The sequence below is a fragment of the Coregonus clupeaformis genome, unplaced genomic scaffold (genome assembly GCF_020615455.1).
Source record: "Coregonus clupeaformis isolate EN_2021a unplaced genomic scaffold, ASM2061545v1 scaf0595, whole genome shotgun sequence".
Taxonomy (NCBI): domain Eukaryota; kingdom Metazoa; phylum Chordata; class Actinopteri; order Salmoniformes; family Salmonidae; genus Coregonus; species Coregonus clupeaformis.
In genome coordinates this window covers 1,752-16,825 of record NW_025534050.1, presented here as the reverse complement: position 1 = coordinate 16,825, position 15,074 = coordinate 1,752, and the positions used below count along the sequence as shown (strand labels likewise).

Genomic DNA, 15,074 nt, shown 5'->3' with positions numbered 1-15,074 from the left:
CCCTATGGGGATTTGTTAGATGGGAAGTAAAATCAGGTAACAGCGAACCCTGAAGCATTGGAGGTGAAACCATTGAGGGCTAAAAGTTGTTTTGTTCTAATAAAACATATGATGTAAGGGGTATGTTTATGGGAATATCAGATTGTGATGGTTATATGATAACTTTGGGTAAGCATGACCTTAAGGGTAGTAATGACAAATATAATGTTACTTTTTATGTTCCAGTTAGTAAGACGAGCAGGACTTTGAGGGTTAAAAGATTTGCTTTTGCCTGACAATGTGACTATGGGGAATTTTAGATATATTTTGAGGGTTTGTGGTGATAAAGCATATATATTCTTACCCTATGGATGGATAGGATGTTGTTACATGTCAACGTTGAAGCTTCCATATGAGGTTTCTACCATTAAAAGAGGGGTAGCACCGGACACAGATAAATCTAGGTTTGGAAATAGGGTGAAAAGAGACATGGCGACATGTCATAGTCTTCAAGCCTATCATTGAAGGATACATCTAAGGGAGAAGGGGGGACTTTTTCCATGGTATGGTGTAACATTTGGGAAGATCATATTGATAATATTAGTTATACTTTGAGTCCAGATAGTTCAGATATTATCACTAGGGTTATATATGCATTGAAGAATATAAGGGATGCATTTGGTAGATCTGAAGGAGCTGGATGGTCAGCGAAGACTTGGTTGCAAGATCAGTTAGGCCAGTAGGAGCAGTGATGGATTACATTTTAATAGCAGTTTTGATAGCACTGTGTGTGATGTTTGTAATTTGTTACTGACCTTTGAGAAAGCTATGATATTAAGATAGGTTGGAATAGTGATGCCTGGAGACAACACTCAGATGCCGTTGTTGACTTTTCCTGATCTGGATGAAGATGGACAAGTGGAACTGAATGGATAAATATCCTTTTTGATGTTTTCATCATTTTTTTTCACATTTTTTTTCAATATTAGTGTGATTTTAGTATGATTTTAGTATGATTTTATGAATCAAAGGGGGGAAGTGTATGAATGAATCACATTATCCTATGTCATTATTCTATCATTTATATTGATTCATACATCATTTATATATCATTTCTATATTCGTAGTTGATATTGATGTTTAATTTGAAAGTGTTGTTTTGCAAAAGATACTGTTTGGTCTTTTCTTTTCTTCCAGAAGCATTTGGGGGAATATGTGGAGATTGAAATACTCAAACAAGGACAATATGAAGGGACAATATGAAAGGACAATGACTGGAGGAGATGGAACAAAGAAGGTGTGGAAAGATTCCGATTCCATCATCAACAATACATTGGAAGAGGAGACTACGGAGGAGATGAAGTGTAGTGGACTACATTCCAGTGTCTGCAATGAAATATAGACATATTTGCATGTGTAATACATAATTTGTGTCATATTCTTAGGTATTAATTTTTGTAGAATGATATTTGATGTTATTGGATACATGTGGGGATCTTAGATGTTTTTGTTTATTTCGTTGATGCTTAGGGACAGGGAGTCTAGGCAGGGAGAGGTCCACTGTAGGGTCCAATGGGTTGACCAGCCTTAGAGTGGACATTTTTTGGATAGTATTTTGTTTGCAGGGGCTTACATGTGTATTTAATTGCATCATAGTTTCAAATGCATTTACATTGTTTATGAGTTTATCTGGAGTATCTAGGTGGTTGCCTGGGGCAGAGGAACCGTGAGAGAATTTTACTGTCTTGATTGATGGATGGATATCTGGAAAGATGGCTGCCGGACAGTTTTTCGATCTCACACTCCATAAAGATTTGTTCATATTTCATAATAATGTATTCACACTCCATAAAGATTTGTTCATATTTCATAATAATGTATTCACACTTCATAAACATTTGTTCATATTTCATAGAAAGGTATTTACACTCTAGAGAAAAATGTTTTTTGGTTTAATGTTAAAGATACTCAATAAGATAAATTGTTACTAGTCATTAATCCTATTCTGTTTGTTTTCGAGACTTTTAGTTAGTCTCGAAGGGGGGAAATGTAGTGTATTAAAGATTATGACTTTCTTAATGGAACCAGAGGATGTTTATCTTAGTTCAAATGTAGCCGTTTGTAGGGTGACGCCCCAGGGGAGACCGGTGATTGGACGAAAGAGGGAGCAACCCATTTTTGCCATTGTTTATAAGTATGGGCTAGACAAAGAGGCGGCAGAAGCATTCAGATTAATTTGGGACGGTGCTTCTCCAGACACCGCGGGTCTGTAACTCATGCTGAAAGCTTGTGATATGAATAAATCTTATGATCCAGGTTCAGTATGAGCGGACTCCTTTGTTCATCAGCAATAATTGCCAGCATTTACTCGATACGACAACCATACCTACTGTGAAGCATGGGGGTGGAAACATCATGCTTTGGGGCTGTTTTTCTGCAAAGGGACCAGGACGACTGATCCGTGTAAAGGAAAGAATGAATGGGGCCATGTATCGTGAGATTTTGAGTGAAAACCTCCTTCCATCAGCAAGGGCATTGAAGATTAAGCGTGTCTGGGTCTTTCAGCATGACAATGATCCCAAATACACCGCCCGGGCAACGAAGGAGTGGCTTCGTAAGAAGCATTTCAAGGTCCTGGAGTGGCCTAGCCAGTCTCCAGATCTCAACCCCATAGAACATCTTTGGAGGGAGTTGAAAGTCTGTGTTGCCCAGCGACAGCCCCAAAACATCACTGCTCTAGAGGAGATCTGCATGGTGGAATGGGCCAAAATACCAGCAACAGTGTGTGAAAACCTTGTGTAGACTTACAGAAAACGTTTGACCTGTGTCATTGCCAACAAAGGGTATATAACAAAGTATTGAGAAACTTTTGTCATTGACCAAATACTTCTTTTCCACCATAATTTGCAAAAAAAATCATTAAAAATCCTACAATGTGATTTTCTGGATTTTTTTTCTCATTTTGTCTGTCATAGTTCACGTGTACCTATGATGAAAATTACAGGCCTCTCTCATCTTTTTAAGTGGGAGAACTTGCACAATTGGTGGCTGACTAAATACTTTTTTCCCCCACTGTACATAGACGAAGAGGCATACAAAGGTATGTCAATTAGTATTAATATGTTATGCAGATCACATGTACCATCCTCCTCTCTTACCTCTTCAACGGAAATCCCATAGGCCTCAACATTATGGACTAGGTACAGTGGGGAAAAAAAGTATTTAGGTGTAATTACATGATCGGTTGAAGTTATTACGTTATTCATCAAAAACGTTGTTACCTGATAACGTAACTTATTAAATTATGTGTAAAAAGTTATTACTATAACAATTAAACATTTTATCATTGTTTATATTAACCAACAAGTTATTACATTTACCTGTATTATTACATTAGAAATCTAAAAGTTATTACATTAACCGTTGTTACAAGACACAGCATACATACAGTGGGGAAAAAAAGTATTTAGTCAGCCACCAATTGTGCAAGTTCTCCCACTTAAAAAGATGAGAGGCCTGTAATTTTCATCATAGGTACACGTCAACTATGACAGACAAAATGAGAAAAAAAAATCCAGAAAATCACATTGTAGGATTTTTAATGAATTTATTTGCAAATTATGGTGGAAAATAAGTATTTGGTCAATAACAAAAGTTTTGTCAATACTTTGTTATATACCCTTTGTTGGCAATGACACAGGTCAAACGTTTTCTGTAAGTCTTCACAAGGTTTTCACACACTGTTGCTGGTATTTTGGCCCATTCCTCCATGCAGATCTCCTCTAGAGCAGTGATGTTTTGGGGCTGTCGCTGGGCAACACAGACTTTCAACTCCCTCCAAAGATTTTCTATGGGGTTGAGATCTGGAGACTGGCTAGGCCACTCCAGGACCTTGAAATGCTTCTTACGAAGCCACTCCTTCGTTGCCCGGGCGGTGTGTTTGGGATCATTGTCATGCTGAAAGACCCAGCCACGTTTCATCTTCAATGCCCTTGCTGATGGAAGGAGGTTTTCACTCAAAATCTCACGATACATGGCCCCATTCATTCTTTCCTTTACACGGATCAGTCGTCCTGGTCCCTTTGCAGAAAAACAGCCCCAAAGCATGATGTTTCCACCCCCATGCTTCACAGTAGGTATGGTGTTCTTTGGACGCAACTCAGCATTCTTTGTCCTCCAAACACGACGAGTTGAGTTTTTACCAAAAAGTTATATTTTGGTTTCATCTGACCATATGACATTCTCCCAATCCTCTTCTGGATCATCCAAATGCACTCTAGCAAACTTCAGACGGGCCTGGACATGTACTGGCTTAAGCAGGGGGACACGTCTGGCACTGCAGGATTTGAGTCCCTGGCGGCGTAGTGTGTTACTGATGGTAGGCTTTGTTACTTTGGTCCCAGCTCTCTGCAGGTCATTCACTAGGTCCCCCCCGTGTGGTTCTGGGATTTTTGCTCACCGTTCTTGTGATCATTTTGACCCCACGGGGGTGAGATCTTGCGTGGAGCCCCAGATCGAGGGAGATTATCAGTGGTCTTGTATGTCTTCCATTTCCTAATAATTGCTGCCACAGTTGATTTCTTCAAACCAAGCTGCTTACCTATTGCAGATTCAGTCTTCCCAGCCTGGTGCAGGTCTACAATTTTGTTTCTGGTGTCCTTTGACAGCTCTTTGGTCTTGGCCATAGTGGAGTTTGGAGTGTGACTGTTTGAGGTTGTGGACAGGTGTCTTTTATACTGATAACAAGTTCAAACCGGTGCCATTAATACAGGTAACGAGTGGAGGACAGAGGAGCCTCTTAAAGAAGAAGTTACAGGTCTGTGAGAGCCAGAAATCTTGCTTGTTTCTAGGTGACCAAATACTTATTTTCCACCATAATTTGCAAATTAATTCATTAAAAATCCTACAATGTGATTTTCTGGATTTTTTTTCTCAATTTGTCTGTCATAGTTGACGTGTACCTATGATGAAATATACAGGCCTCTCTCATCTTTTTAAGTGGGAGAACTTGCACAATTGGTGGCTGACTAAATACTTTTTTTCCCCACTGTAGTTTTTGCCTTGACCTCATGGATATTATTACCCAATGTATCATTGATTAGTTTTAGGAGCATTTTAATCAATTTAGATAATTATTATAAAAATATCAAATTAAAGTGATAACTTCTTGTTTGGAAGATAATGGATTTAATTTATTGATCAATTGAATACATGAATATACACCTATTGTTTAAACATTGTTCTACATAATGACATTTAATAATTTTACATTTACATTTTAGTCATTTAGCAGACGCTCTTATCCAGAGCGACTTACAGGAGCAATTAGGGTTAAGTGCCTTGCTCAAGGGCACATCGACAGATTTTCACCTAGTCGGCTTGGGGATTAGAACCAGCGACCTTTCGGTTACTGGCACAACGCTCTTAACCACTAAGCTACCTGCCGCCCCATAATAGTAATAGTAATAATAATAGTATCATGAGTATATGAAAGAAGATACAATTATCAACATCCCCCCAACACACACAGGTTCACTATGACATTTTCTATGATAGCATTTATCCATTTAGATCACAATGTGTGATATTTCATAGACACAGGGGAGAAATGATCGTTGATCAGAGCTGCATATTATGTTCCAGAGACGTTACCATGGTGATCAGACTAAGTCAACTGTTTAAGAATGGGAGATGGATATGACTGTTCACTAGATGTTTTCTGTTGATCCTTTATTTAGGGATCTGGAACCGGTGCTGGATAGGAGGGAGATGAAATACGTCATGTTTGTGCTTTTTGGTGTTTTCTCATTGGCCCTAAATGAACAAAGCTCTTCCCACATATACCTATCTAAGGGTTCTCTCTAGTGTGTGTTCGCTGGTGTACAGTCAGCTGGCCTGATCGAGCAAAGCCCTTTCCACACTGATCACAGCTATAAGGCTTCTCTCCTGTGTGTATGCGCAGGTGTATAGTCAGCTGGCCTGATTGAGCAAAGCTCTTCCCACACTGATCACAGCTATAAGGTTTCTCTCCAGTGTGTGTTCGCTGGTGTGAATTCAGATGCCCAAATTGACTGAAGCTCTTCCCACACTGACCACAGCTATAAGGCTTCTCTCCTGTGTGTGTTCGCTGGTGTGCAGTCAAGGTGGAAGCTAGAGCAAAGCTCTTCCCACAATGATAACAGCTATAAGGCTTCTCTCCTGTGTGTATGCGCTGGTGTCTAGTCAGATGTACTGATCGAGAAAAGCCCTTCCCACACTGATGACAGCTATAAGGCTTCTCTCCTGTGTGTGTTTGCAGGTGTCTAGTCAGTTGGCCTGAATCACTGAAGCTCTTCCCACACTGATCACAGCTATAAGGCTTCTCTCCAGTGTGTATTCGCTGGTGTGAATTCAGGCTCCCTGAATGCCTGAAGCTCTTCCCACACTGACCACAGCTATAAGGCTTCTCTCCTGTGTGTATGCGCTGGTGGCAAGTCAGATGTACTGATCGAGAAAAGCTCTTCCCACACTGACCACAGCTATAAGGCTTCTCTCCTGTGTGTGTTCGCAGGTGTCTAGTCAGTTGGCCTGAATCACTGAAGCTCTTCCCACACTGATCACAGCTATAAGGCTTCTCTCCTGTGTGTATGCGCTGGTGGCTAGTCAGATGTACTGATCGAGAAAAGCTCTTCCCACACTGATCACAGCTATAAGGCTTCTCTCCTGTATGTATGCGCTGGTGTCTAGTCAGATGTACTGATCGAGAAAAGCTCTTCCCACACTGATCACAGCTATAAGGTTTCTCTCCAGTGTGTGTTCGCAGGTGTGAATTCAGGCTCCCTGATTGACTGAAGCTCTTCCCACACTGATCACAACTATAAGGTTTCTCTCCAGTGTGTATTCGCTGGTGTGAATTCAGGCTCCCTGATTGTCTGAAGCTCTTCCCACACTGATCACAGCTATAAGATTTCGCTCCAGTGTGTGTTAACTTGTGTATGTTTAGGGCTCCCAAAAAAGCAAAGCTTTTCCCACAATCATCGCAGGGGTAAGGTCTCTCCCCTGTATGAATTCTCTGATGAAATTTTAAGGTTCGAGAGGCAGCGAAACTCATCCCACAATGAGAGCAGCAGTACGGTTTCTCTCTGTTGTTAATCCGCTGTTGAATAATGATTCCACTCCGGCTTCGGAAACTCTTCCCACAGTCAGAGGACCAGTGGTGAGGTTTCTTCCTTGTACCTCTCTGCTGGTGTTTCTTGAGATGTTCTGATCTGGAGAGACTCTTCTCTGTCTCGTCAGCAACATGATGTGGTTGAGGCTCCCCAGATGATAAGCCCCTCCCACTGAGAGAACGACGGTTTGGGGTGTCCCCTGTGAAACAAAGACATTGAATAACTAGGTTTAGGAAATATGGGTCCATAAACAAATACTATAACAATGTTCATAAATGTGTTATTTAGCAGACGCTTTTATCCAGAGCGACTTAAATTAGCATTTAGGGTTAAGTACCTTGCTCAAGATTTTCCACCTAGACGGCTCAGAGATCCAAACCAACAACCTTACAATTTGTGGCCCAACGCTCTTAACCACTAGATTACCTGCCACCCTTATCATCATACTGTCCCGCCCTGGCTCTGGGGACTCTGAAATGTTGAGCCAGGGTGTGGATTTTCTATGTTTAGTTTTCACTGTGTAGCTTCTATGTTGTGTTTTCTATGTTTTGGTTTCTGTTCTAGATCGTATAGATCTATGTTGCGCAGGGTGGTTCCCAATCAGAGGCAGCTGTTGCTCGTTGTCTCTGATTGGGAGCCATACTTAGGTAGGCTGTTTTCATCTGTTCTTTGTGGGATCTTGTTCCGTGTTGGTTTGTGTTAGACCAAGGACGTCACGTTATCGTTTGTTGTTTTGTTCGTGTGATACTTTATAAAATAAAATATGTTTGCATTCCACGCTGCGCCTTGGTCCTCCTCCTTCGACGATCGTGACAGAAGATCCCACCACACCAGGACCAAGCAGCGTGTCCAGGAGCACACGCAGGAGGTAACATTAGTAGATGTCCTCCTCGGTTGGGGGCAGATTACGGAGGAGGAGGCCGTCCGTTGCCGGAGGGCTATGAAGGGGGAGACCCAGGCAGGAGAGGAGAAGCGGTGCCAACCGGGCCGTGGTCGGACAGGCGAGAGCCACCCCCAAAAAAATTTTTAGGGGGGGGGGCACATGGCATGGACGACGGGGCTGCTGGAGGCAGAGAAGGAGCGAGTTCGTGGACGAGGAGAGAAGGCCACCGGGTTACGGGAGCCATTGGTGAGAAAAGGGAAGGAAGATGTAGAGGCACGGCGAGAGGTACTGAGGTGTATTGCCAGTCCGGTCCGGCCCGTTCCTGATCCCCGTTTAAGGCCAGTGGTGTGTGTTCCCAGTACGGTCCGGCCTGTTCCTGTCCCTCGCACCAAGCCTACGGTGCGCGTCGCCAGCCCGGCCCGGCCTGTTCCTGCTCCCCGCACCAAACCAATGGTGCGCGTTGCCAGCCCGGCCCGGCCTGTTCCTGCTCCCCGCACCAAGCCAATGGTGCGCGTTGCCAGCCCGGCCCGGCCTGTTCCTGCTCCCCGCACCAAGCTAATGGTGGGCGTCGCCAGCCCGGCCTATTCCTGCTCCCCGCACCAAGCCAATGGTGAGCGTTGCCAGCCCGGCCCGGCCTGTTCCTGCTCCCCGCACCAAGCTAATGGTGCGCGTCGCCAGCCCGGCCCGGCCTGTTCCTGCCTCTCGCACCAAGCCTACGGTGCGCGTCGCCAGCCCGGCCCGGCCTGTTCCTGCACCAAGCCAATGGTGCGCGTTGCCAGCCCGGCCCGGCCTGTTCCTGCTCCCCGCACCAAGCTAATGGTGCGCGTCGCCAGCCCGGCCAGGCCTGTTCCTGCCCCTCGCACCAAGCCAATGGTGCGCGTCACCAGCCAAGCCCGGCCTGTTCCTGCTCCCCGCACCAAGCCAATGATGCGCGTCGCCAGCCCGGCCCGGCCTGTTCCTGCCCCCCGAACCAAGCCTACGGTGCGCGTCGCTAGCCCGGCCCGGCCCGTTCCTGCTCCTCGCACCAAGCCAGGGGTGCGCATCGTCAGCCCGGTCCGGCCCGTTCCTGCTCCACGCACCAAGCCAGGGGTGCGCATCGTCAGCCCGGTCCGGCCCGTTCCTGCTCCACGCACCAAGCCAGGGGTGCGCGTCGTCAGTCCGGCACAACCCGTGCCTGGGTCACCGGTGCCTGGTCAGGTACCGGTCAGCTGCTCCACACCGGAGCCTAAGCAATCCGCTCCTACGATGTCCAGTCCAGCTCCAGCCAGCGGGGCCAGACCGGACCAGGGGCGCTACGGGGGGATTGTTGGAGGGTGGTGGTCAAGCCCGGAGCCGCCTCCGAGGAGGAATGCCCACCCAGCCCTCCCCTGTTTAGTTTATGTTTAGGCGCGGTCGCAGTCCGCGCCTTTGGGAGGGGTACTGTCACGCCCTGGCTCTGGGGACTCTGAAATGTTGAGCCAGGGTGTGGATTTTCTATGTTTAGTTTTCACTGTGTAGCTTCTATGTTGTGTTTTCTATGTTTTGGTTTCTGTTCTAGATCGTATAGATCTATGTTGGGCAGGGTGGTTCCCAATCAGAGGCAGCTGTTGCTCGTTGTCTCTGACTGGGAGCCATACTTAGGTAGGCTGTTTTCATCTGTTCTTTGTGGGATCTTGTTCCGTGTTGGTTTGTGTTAGACCGAGGACGTCACGTTATCGTTTGTTGTTTTGTTCGTGTGATACTTTTTAAATAAAATATGTTTGCATTCCACGCTGCGCCTTGGTCCTCCTCCTTCGACGATCGTGACACATACAGTGAGGGAAAAAAGTATTTGATCCCCTGCTGATTTTGTACGTTTGCCCACTGACAAAGAAATGATCAGTCTATAATTTTAAATGGTAGGTTTATTTGAACAGTGAGAGACAGAATAACAACAAAAAAATCCAGAAAAACACATGTCAAAAAATGTTATTTCTCTCATTAAAATGCAAATCAATTTATAAGTATTTCACCCCCTCTCAATCAGAAAGATTTCTGGCTCCCAGGTGTCTTTTATACAGGTAACGAGCTGAGATTAGGAGCACACTCTTAAAGGGAGTGCTCCTAATCTCAGTTTGTTACCTGTATAAAAGACACCTGTCCACAGAAGCAATCAATCAATCAGATTCCAAACTCTCCACCATGTCCAAGACCAAAGAGCTCTCCAAGGATGTCAGGGACAAGATTGTAGACCTACACAAGGCTGGAATGGGCTACAAGACCATCGCCAAGCAGCTTGATGAGAAGGTGACAACAGTTGGTGCGATTATTCGCAAATGGAAGAAACACAAAAGAACTGTCAATCTCCCTCAGCCTTGGTCTCCATGCAAGATCTCACCTCGTGGAGTTGCAATGATCATGAGAACGGTGAGGAATCAGCCCAGAACTACACAGGAGGATCTTGTCAATGATCTCAAGGCAGCTGGGACCATAGTCACCAAGAAAACAATTGGTAACACACTATGCCGTGAAGGACTGAAATCCTGCAGCGCCCGCAAGGTCCCCCTGCTCAAGAAAGCACATATACAGAGCCGTCTGATGTTTGCCAATGAACATCTGAATGATTCAGAGGAGAACTGGGTGAAAGTGTTGTGGTCAGATGAGACCAAAATCGAGCTTTTTGGCATCAACTCAACGTGTTTGGAGGAGGAGGAATGCTGCCTATGACCCCACCATCCCCACCGTCAAACATGAAGGTGAAAACATTATGCTTTGGGGGTGTTTTTCTGCTAAGGGGACAGAACAACATTCCAGCATGACAATGCCCCAAAACACACAGCCAAGGCAACAAAGGAGTGGCTCAAGAAGAAGCACATTAAGGTCCTGAAGTGGCCTAGCCAGTCTCCAGACCTTAATCCCATAGAAAATCTGTGGAGGGAGCTGAAGGTTCAAGTTGCCAAACATCAGCCTCGAAACCTTAATGACTTGGAGAAGATCTGCAAAGAGGAGTGGAACAAAATCCCTCCTGAGATGTGTTCAAACCTGGTGGCCAACTACAAGAAACGTCTGACCTCTGTGATTGCCAACAAGGGTTTTGCCACCAAGTACTAAGTCATGTTTTGCAGAGGGGTCAAATACTTATTTCCCTCATTAAAATGCAAATCAATTTATAACATTTTTGACATGCGTTTTTCTGAATGTTTTGTTGTTGTTATTCTGTCTCTCACTGTTCAAATAAACCTACCATTAAAATTATAGACTGATCATTTCTTTGTCAGTGGGCAAAAGTACAAAATCAGCAGGGGATCAAATACTTTTTTCCCTCACTGTACACTCAGTGGCCAGTTGATTAGGTACACCCCCCTCCATTCACAAAATTGGATCGACAATTAACTGGCCATTGAGTGTTTTACTGTTTATAAATCAATTAACAGAAGTTGCAGAAGCAGATTGTAGTCTAATCCACACACCCCATTGTTCTTACTTGATGAAATCAAATCTCCATCACCCTCCTCATGTCCTTCTCTTACAGTTCCACTCTGCCCTGGTGTTTTCCTGCAGTCGACCAGCCACACAGACACCCTCTTCAGACCCAGCAGTAAGGCTCTACCAGGAGAGTTGTGACCAGGGGACTCCAGCAGGGTGGAGGGGGGTGGGCTAGCTCTGTCCTGGTGACCACAGGAAGTATTGTACATAGAATATTATTAGACCAAACATTTAATTACTGTCTTCTAAATCTCTGATTGATTGGGTGCATCCTTAAAAGATGTCCTTTCTCTTGAAGTGTGCAATCGTTCACTACTTTCCAGAAATGTACAGTTTTTATCAAATCACTTTTTGAAAGATGCTAACACCTGAGAAATCGTGATTTGTTCAAATAACCAGTGAGGAAAAACCTAAACACCGGCACTACTGCTACTCATTATCCCACCATTGGATCATGTTGAGAGAAATGTCAGTCTTCTAGTTTCAGTATCCTTATACACTACATGAATAGAAGAAACCATCAGATATAGGGGTATTGTGGCATGTAGCAGAAGCTTACAGTAAAAAGGTATTGGTGTAGCCTGGTGCAATTTCTGCCCCATGCAACATTACTCAAGATCCACTTTTCTATGTGACTTGTTACTGTAACAGCATCATATCATGATAATGAGGGATTCCTTAACATTGTATCTATGCAGAAGTGGAGCTTGTGTGAGGACCATTGGTGCAACTGTTCCTGCAGATAAAAAAATTAACTTTGATGAAGGCCTACCATTATTGAACACTATAAAACATTATTTAACACCATAACATTATTTAACACTTTAAAATACGGCAAAATTGAGATGATTAAATTCAACCCTGGAATTGGTCTAGGCGGTTGTTGCTTATTTTATAAAGCAATGTACCCTACAACTGTCTGTCACGATACCTCCTTGAGGGCCCCCCTGGGACTGGTGGCTGCACTGCTGGTTGGGGTAAGACCAGGGTCTTCACATACTAAGTTATTTATTAAGTAAAATATTTTAAATTAAGTTAACACACTGCCGGGATTTGAGGTAGGCCTATCCAAGAAGAATCCAACAATGACGCAATTTGTCTACATTTTAAACAGTCTAATAAATATTTAAGCACAAAAAACATTCCAAAGAACAGAATAGCATATTCTGAGTTTAAAGGTAGACTCAGCAATATGACGTAGGCGAGATGCACAAAGTAAACAGCATAGTGGGTTAATTTCCGCAATAACCAAGAACGTTGAAGCGCGAGGCTAAACTTCTCCACTGTGTTGGTCCCATGGCTAGCATCCTGGAACAGCGTGAAGCGTACCCTTTCATATGTGCAGATACTGTGTGTGGCTGAGTGAGAGCGAAGTCTTGTATTTCGCTCATTGCAATATCTGCGGTGCTACTTGTGGCGTCATTTAGCCGAGTCTGCCTTTAATGTAGCATAATTTACAGTCGCTATGCAATTTAGTAGACACACATATTCCTGTGCCCTTATCACAGTCAAGACATCTATTTTATAGTAAAACTGTTTTAAGTGAAAAGTAGGCATTGGTCTGAAACTGAAAAAGGACATTCCCATGAGCACCACAATCCCTACTCCACCCATTCTCCTACAGTAGCTATGTTGGTCTATTGTACTTTAAACAATGTTTATGCAGGTTGCTTATGAGTCAAGCATTCTCAAAAAGCCCAATTCCGACTCTTAGAGGAGGTGCTCCTACACTGTGATTTTTAATGCATACAATGATCCTTCACACACACACTAATCCAATTCCACTACCATTTCAAGCTTTTATTTTAAATTATACTGAACAAAAATATAAAAACGCAACATGCAACAATTTCAAAGATTTTACTTCATATGAAGAAATCATTCAATTGAAATAACTTCATTAGGCCCTAATCTATGGATTTCACATGACTGGGAATACAGATATGCATCTGTTGGTTACAGCTACCATAAAACAAAATGGGCCTCAAGATCTTGCAGTATTTTTGTGCATTCAAATTGCCAATCGATAAAATGCAATGGTGTTCATTGTCCATAGCTTAGGCCTGCCCATACCATAACCCCACCATGGGGCACTCTGTTCACAATGTTGACATCAGCAAACCGCTCGCCCACACGATACCATATACATGGTCTGCAATTGTGAGGCCTGATTGGACGTACTGCCAAATTCTCTAAATTGACGTTGGAGGCGGCATATGGTAGAGAAATGAACAATCAATTCTCTGCCAACAGCTGCGGTGGATGTTCTTGCAGTCAGCATGCCAATTGCACGCTCCCTCAACTTGGAGACATATGTGGCATTGTGTTGTGTGACAGAACTGCACATTTTAGATTCACCTTCTATTGTCCCGAGCCCAATGTGGGTGGATGGATTATCTTGCAAAGGAGAAATGCTCACTAACAGGGATGTAATCAAATTTGTGCAAAACATTTGAGAGATGTTTTCTGGGATTTTTTATTTCAGCTCATGAAACCAACACTTTACATGATGCGTTTATATTTTTGTTCAGTGTATATGAAAGCAAGCTTTGCTTTTATCCTTACGAGACCATCATAATTAATTGACCGAGCGGTTTTGTCTTGTGTAATGTGGTGCCTGCCTGTATTTCCTTAAACCATTGTTTTAGCAATACATGTGATTGAGATAAAATATTTAACAAATATCCAAAATATGGGCTAGTCCAGCATCCAGATCAAAGCTGTAAAAACAATCAAGCCGGTCAATTGGCAGAATTGTTAGTTTGGCACTGTTGATCTAAATAGATTTGGATTAAAATGTCAAGAAGACAGGAGAAGGAGCATACTTGAATTTATTCTGGATGTTTGAAACTGGTGAGTTTGTCCTGATGCTAGACAACATGGATTTGTTCACTGCACAACGTGCTGTTTACATGTGTATTTGTTTTCTCAGATACAGTTTGAGTTGTGTCCTGTCTGACAGTGAAATATACAGTTGAAGTCGGAAGTTTACATACACTTAGGTTGGAGTCATTAAAACTAGTTTTTCAACCACTCCAAAGTTCTTGTTAACAAACTATAGTTTGACAAGTCAGTTAAGACATCTACTTTGTGCATGACAGATTATTTAACTAATAATTCACTGTATCACGATTCCAGTGGGTCAGAAGTTTACATACACTAAGTTGACTGTGCCGTTAAACAATTTGGAAAATTCCAAAAAATGATATCATGGCTTTAGAAGCTTCTGATAGGCTAATTGACATCATTTGAGTCAATTGGAGGTGTACCTGTGGATGTATTTCAATGCCTACCTTCAAACTCAGTGCCTCTTTGCTTGACATCATGGGAAAATTAAAAGAAATCAGCCTAGACCTCAGAAGAAAACATTTTACACCTCCACAAGTCTGGTTCATCCTTGGGAGCAATTTCCAAATGCCTGAAGGTACAACGTTCATCTGTACAAACAATAGTACACAAGTATAGACACCATGGGACCACGCAGCCGTCATACCGCTCAGGAAGGAGACGCGTTCTGTCTCCTAGAGATGAACGTACTTTGGTCGAAAAGTGCAAATCAATCCCAGAACAACAGCAAAGGACCTTGTGAAGATGCTGGAGGAAACAGGTACAAAAGTATC

The 15,074-nt window shown here is 43.5% G+C and overlaps 1 protein-coding gene across 1 annotated transcript; it reads right to left on the bottom strand.

Annotated features, from left to right (window-relative positions):
- Positions 1-5,389: 5,389 nt before the first annotated feature.
- On the bottom strand, positions 5,390-12,792 carry LOC121551517 (zinc finger protein 883-like). The gene is made up of 2 exons (XM_045216069.1): positions 11,453-12,792; positions 5,390-7,326 (listed from the first exon to the last, which is right to left on the bottom strand). Exons 1-2 carry the CDS (start codon positions 11,661-11,663, stop codon positions 5,828-5,830), a joined length of 1,710 nt encoding a protein of 569 aa, XP_045072004.1. The 5' UTR covers positions 11,664-12,792; the 3' UTR covers positions 5,390-5,827.
- Between the last annotated feature and the right edge of the window lie 2,282 nt (positions 12,793-15,074).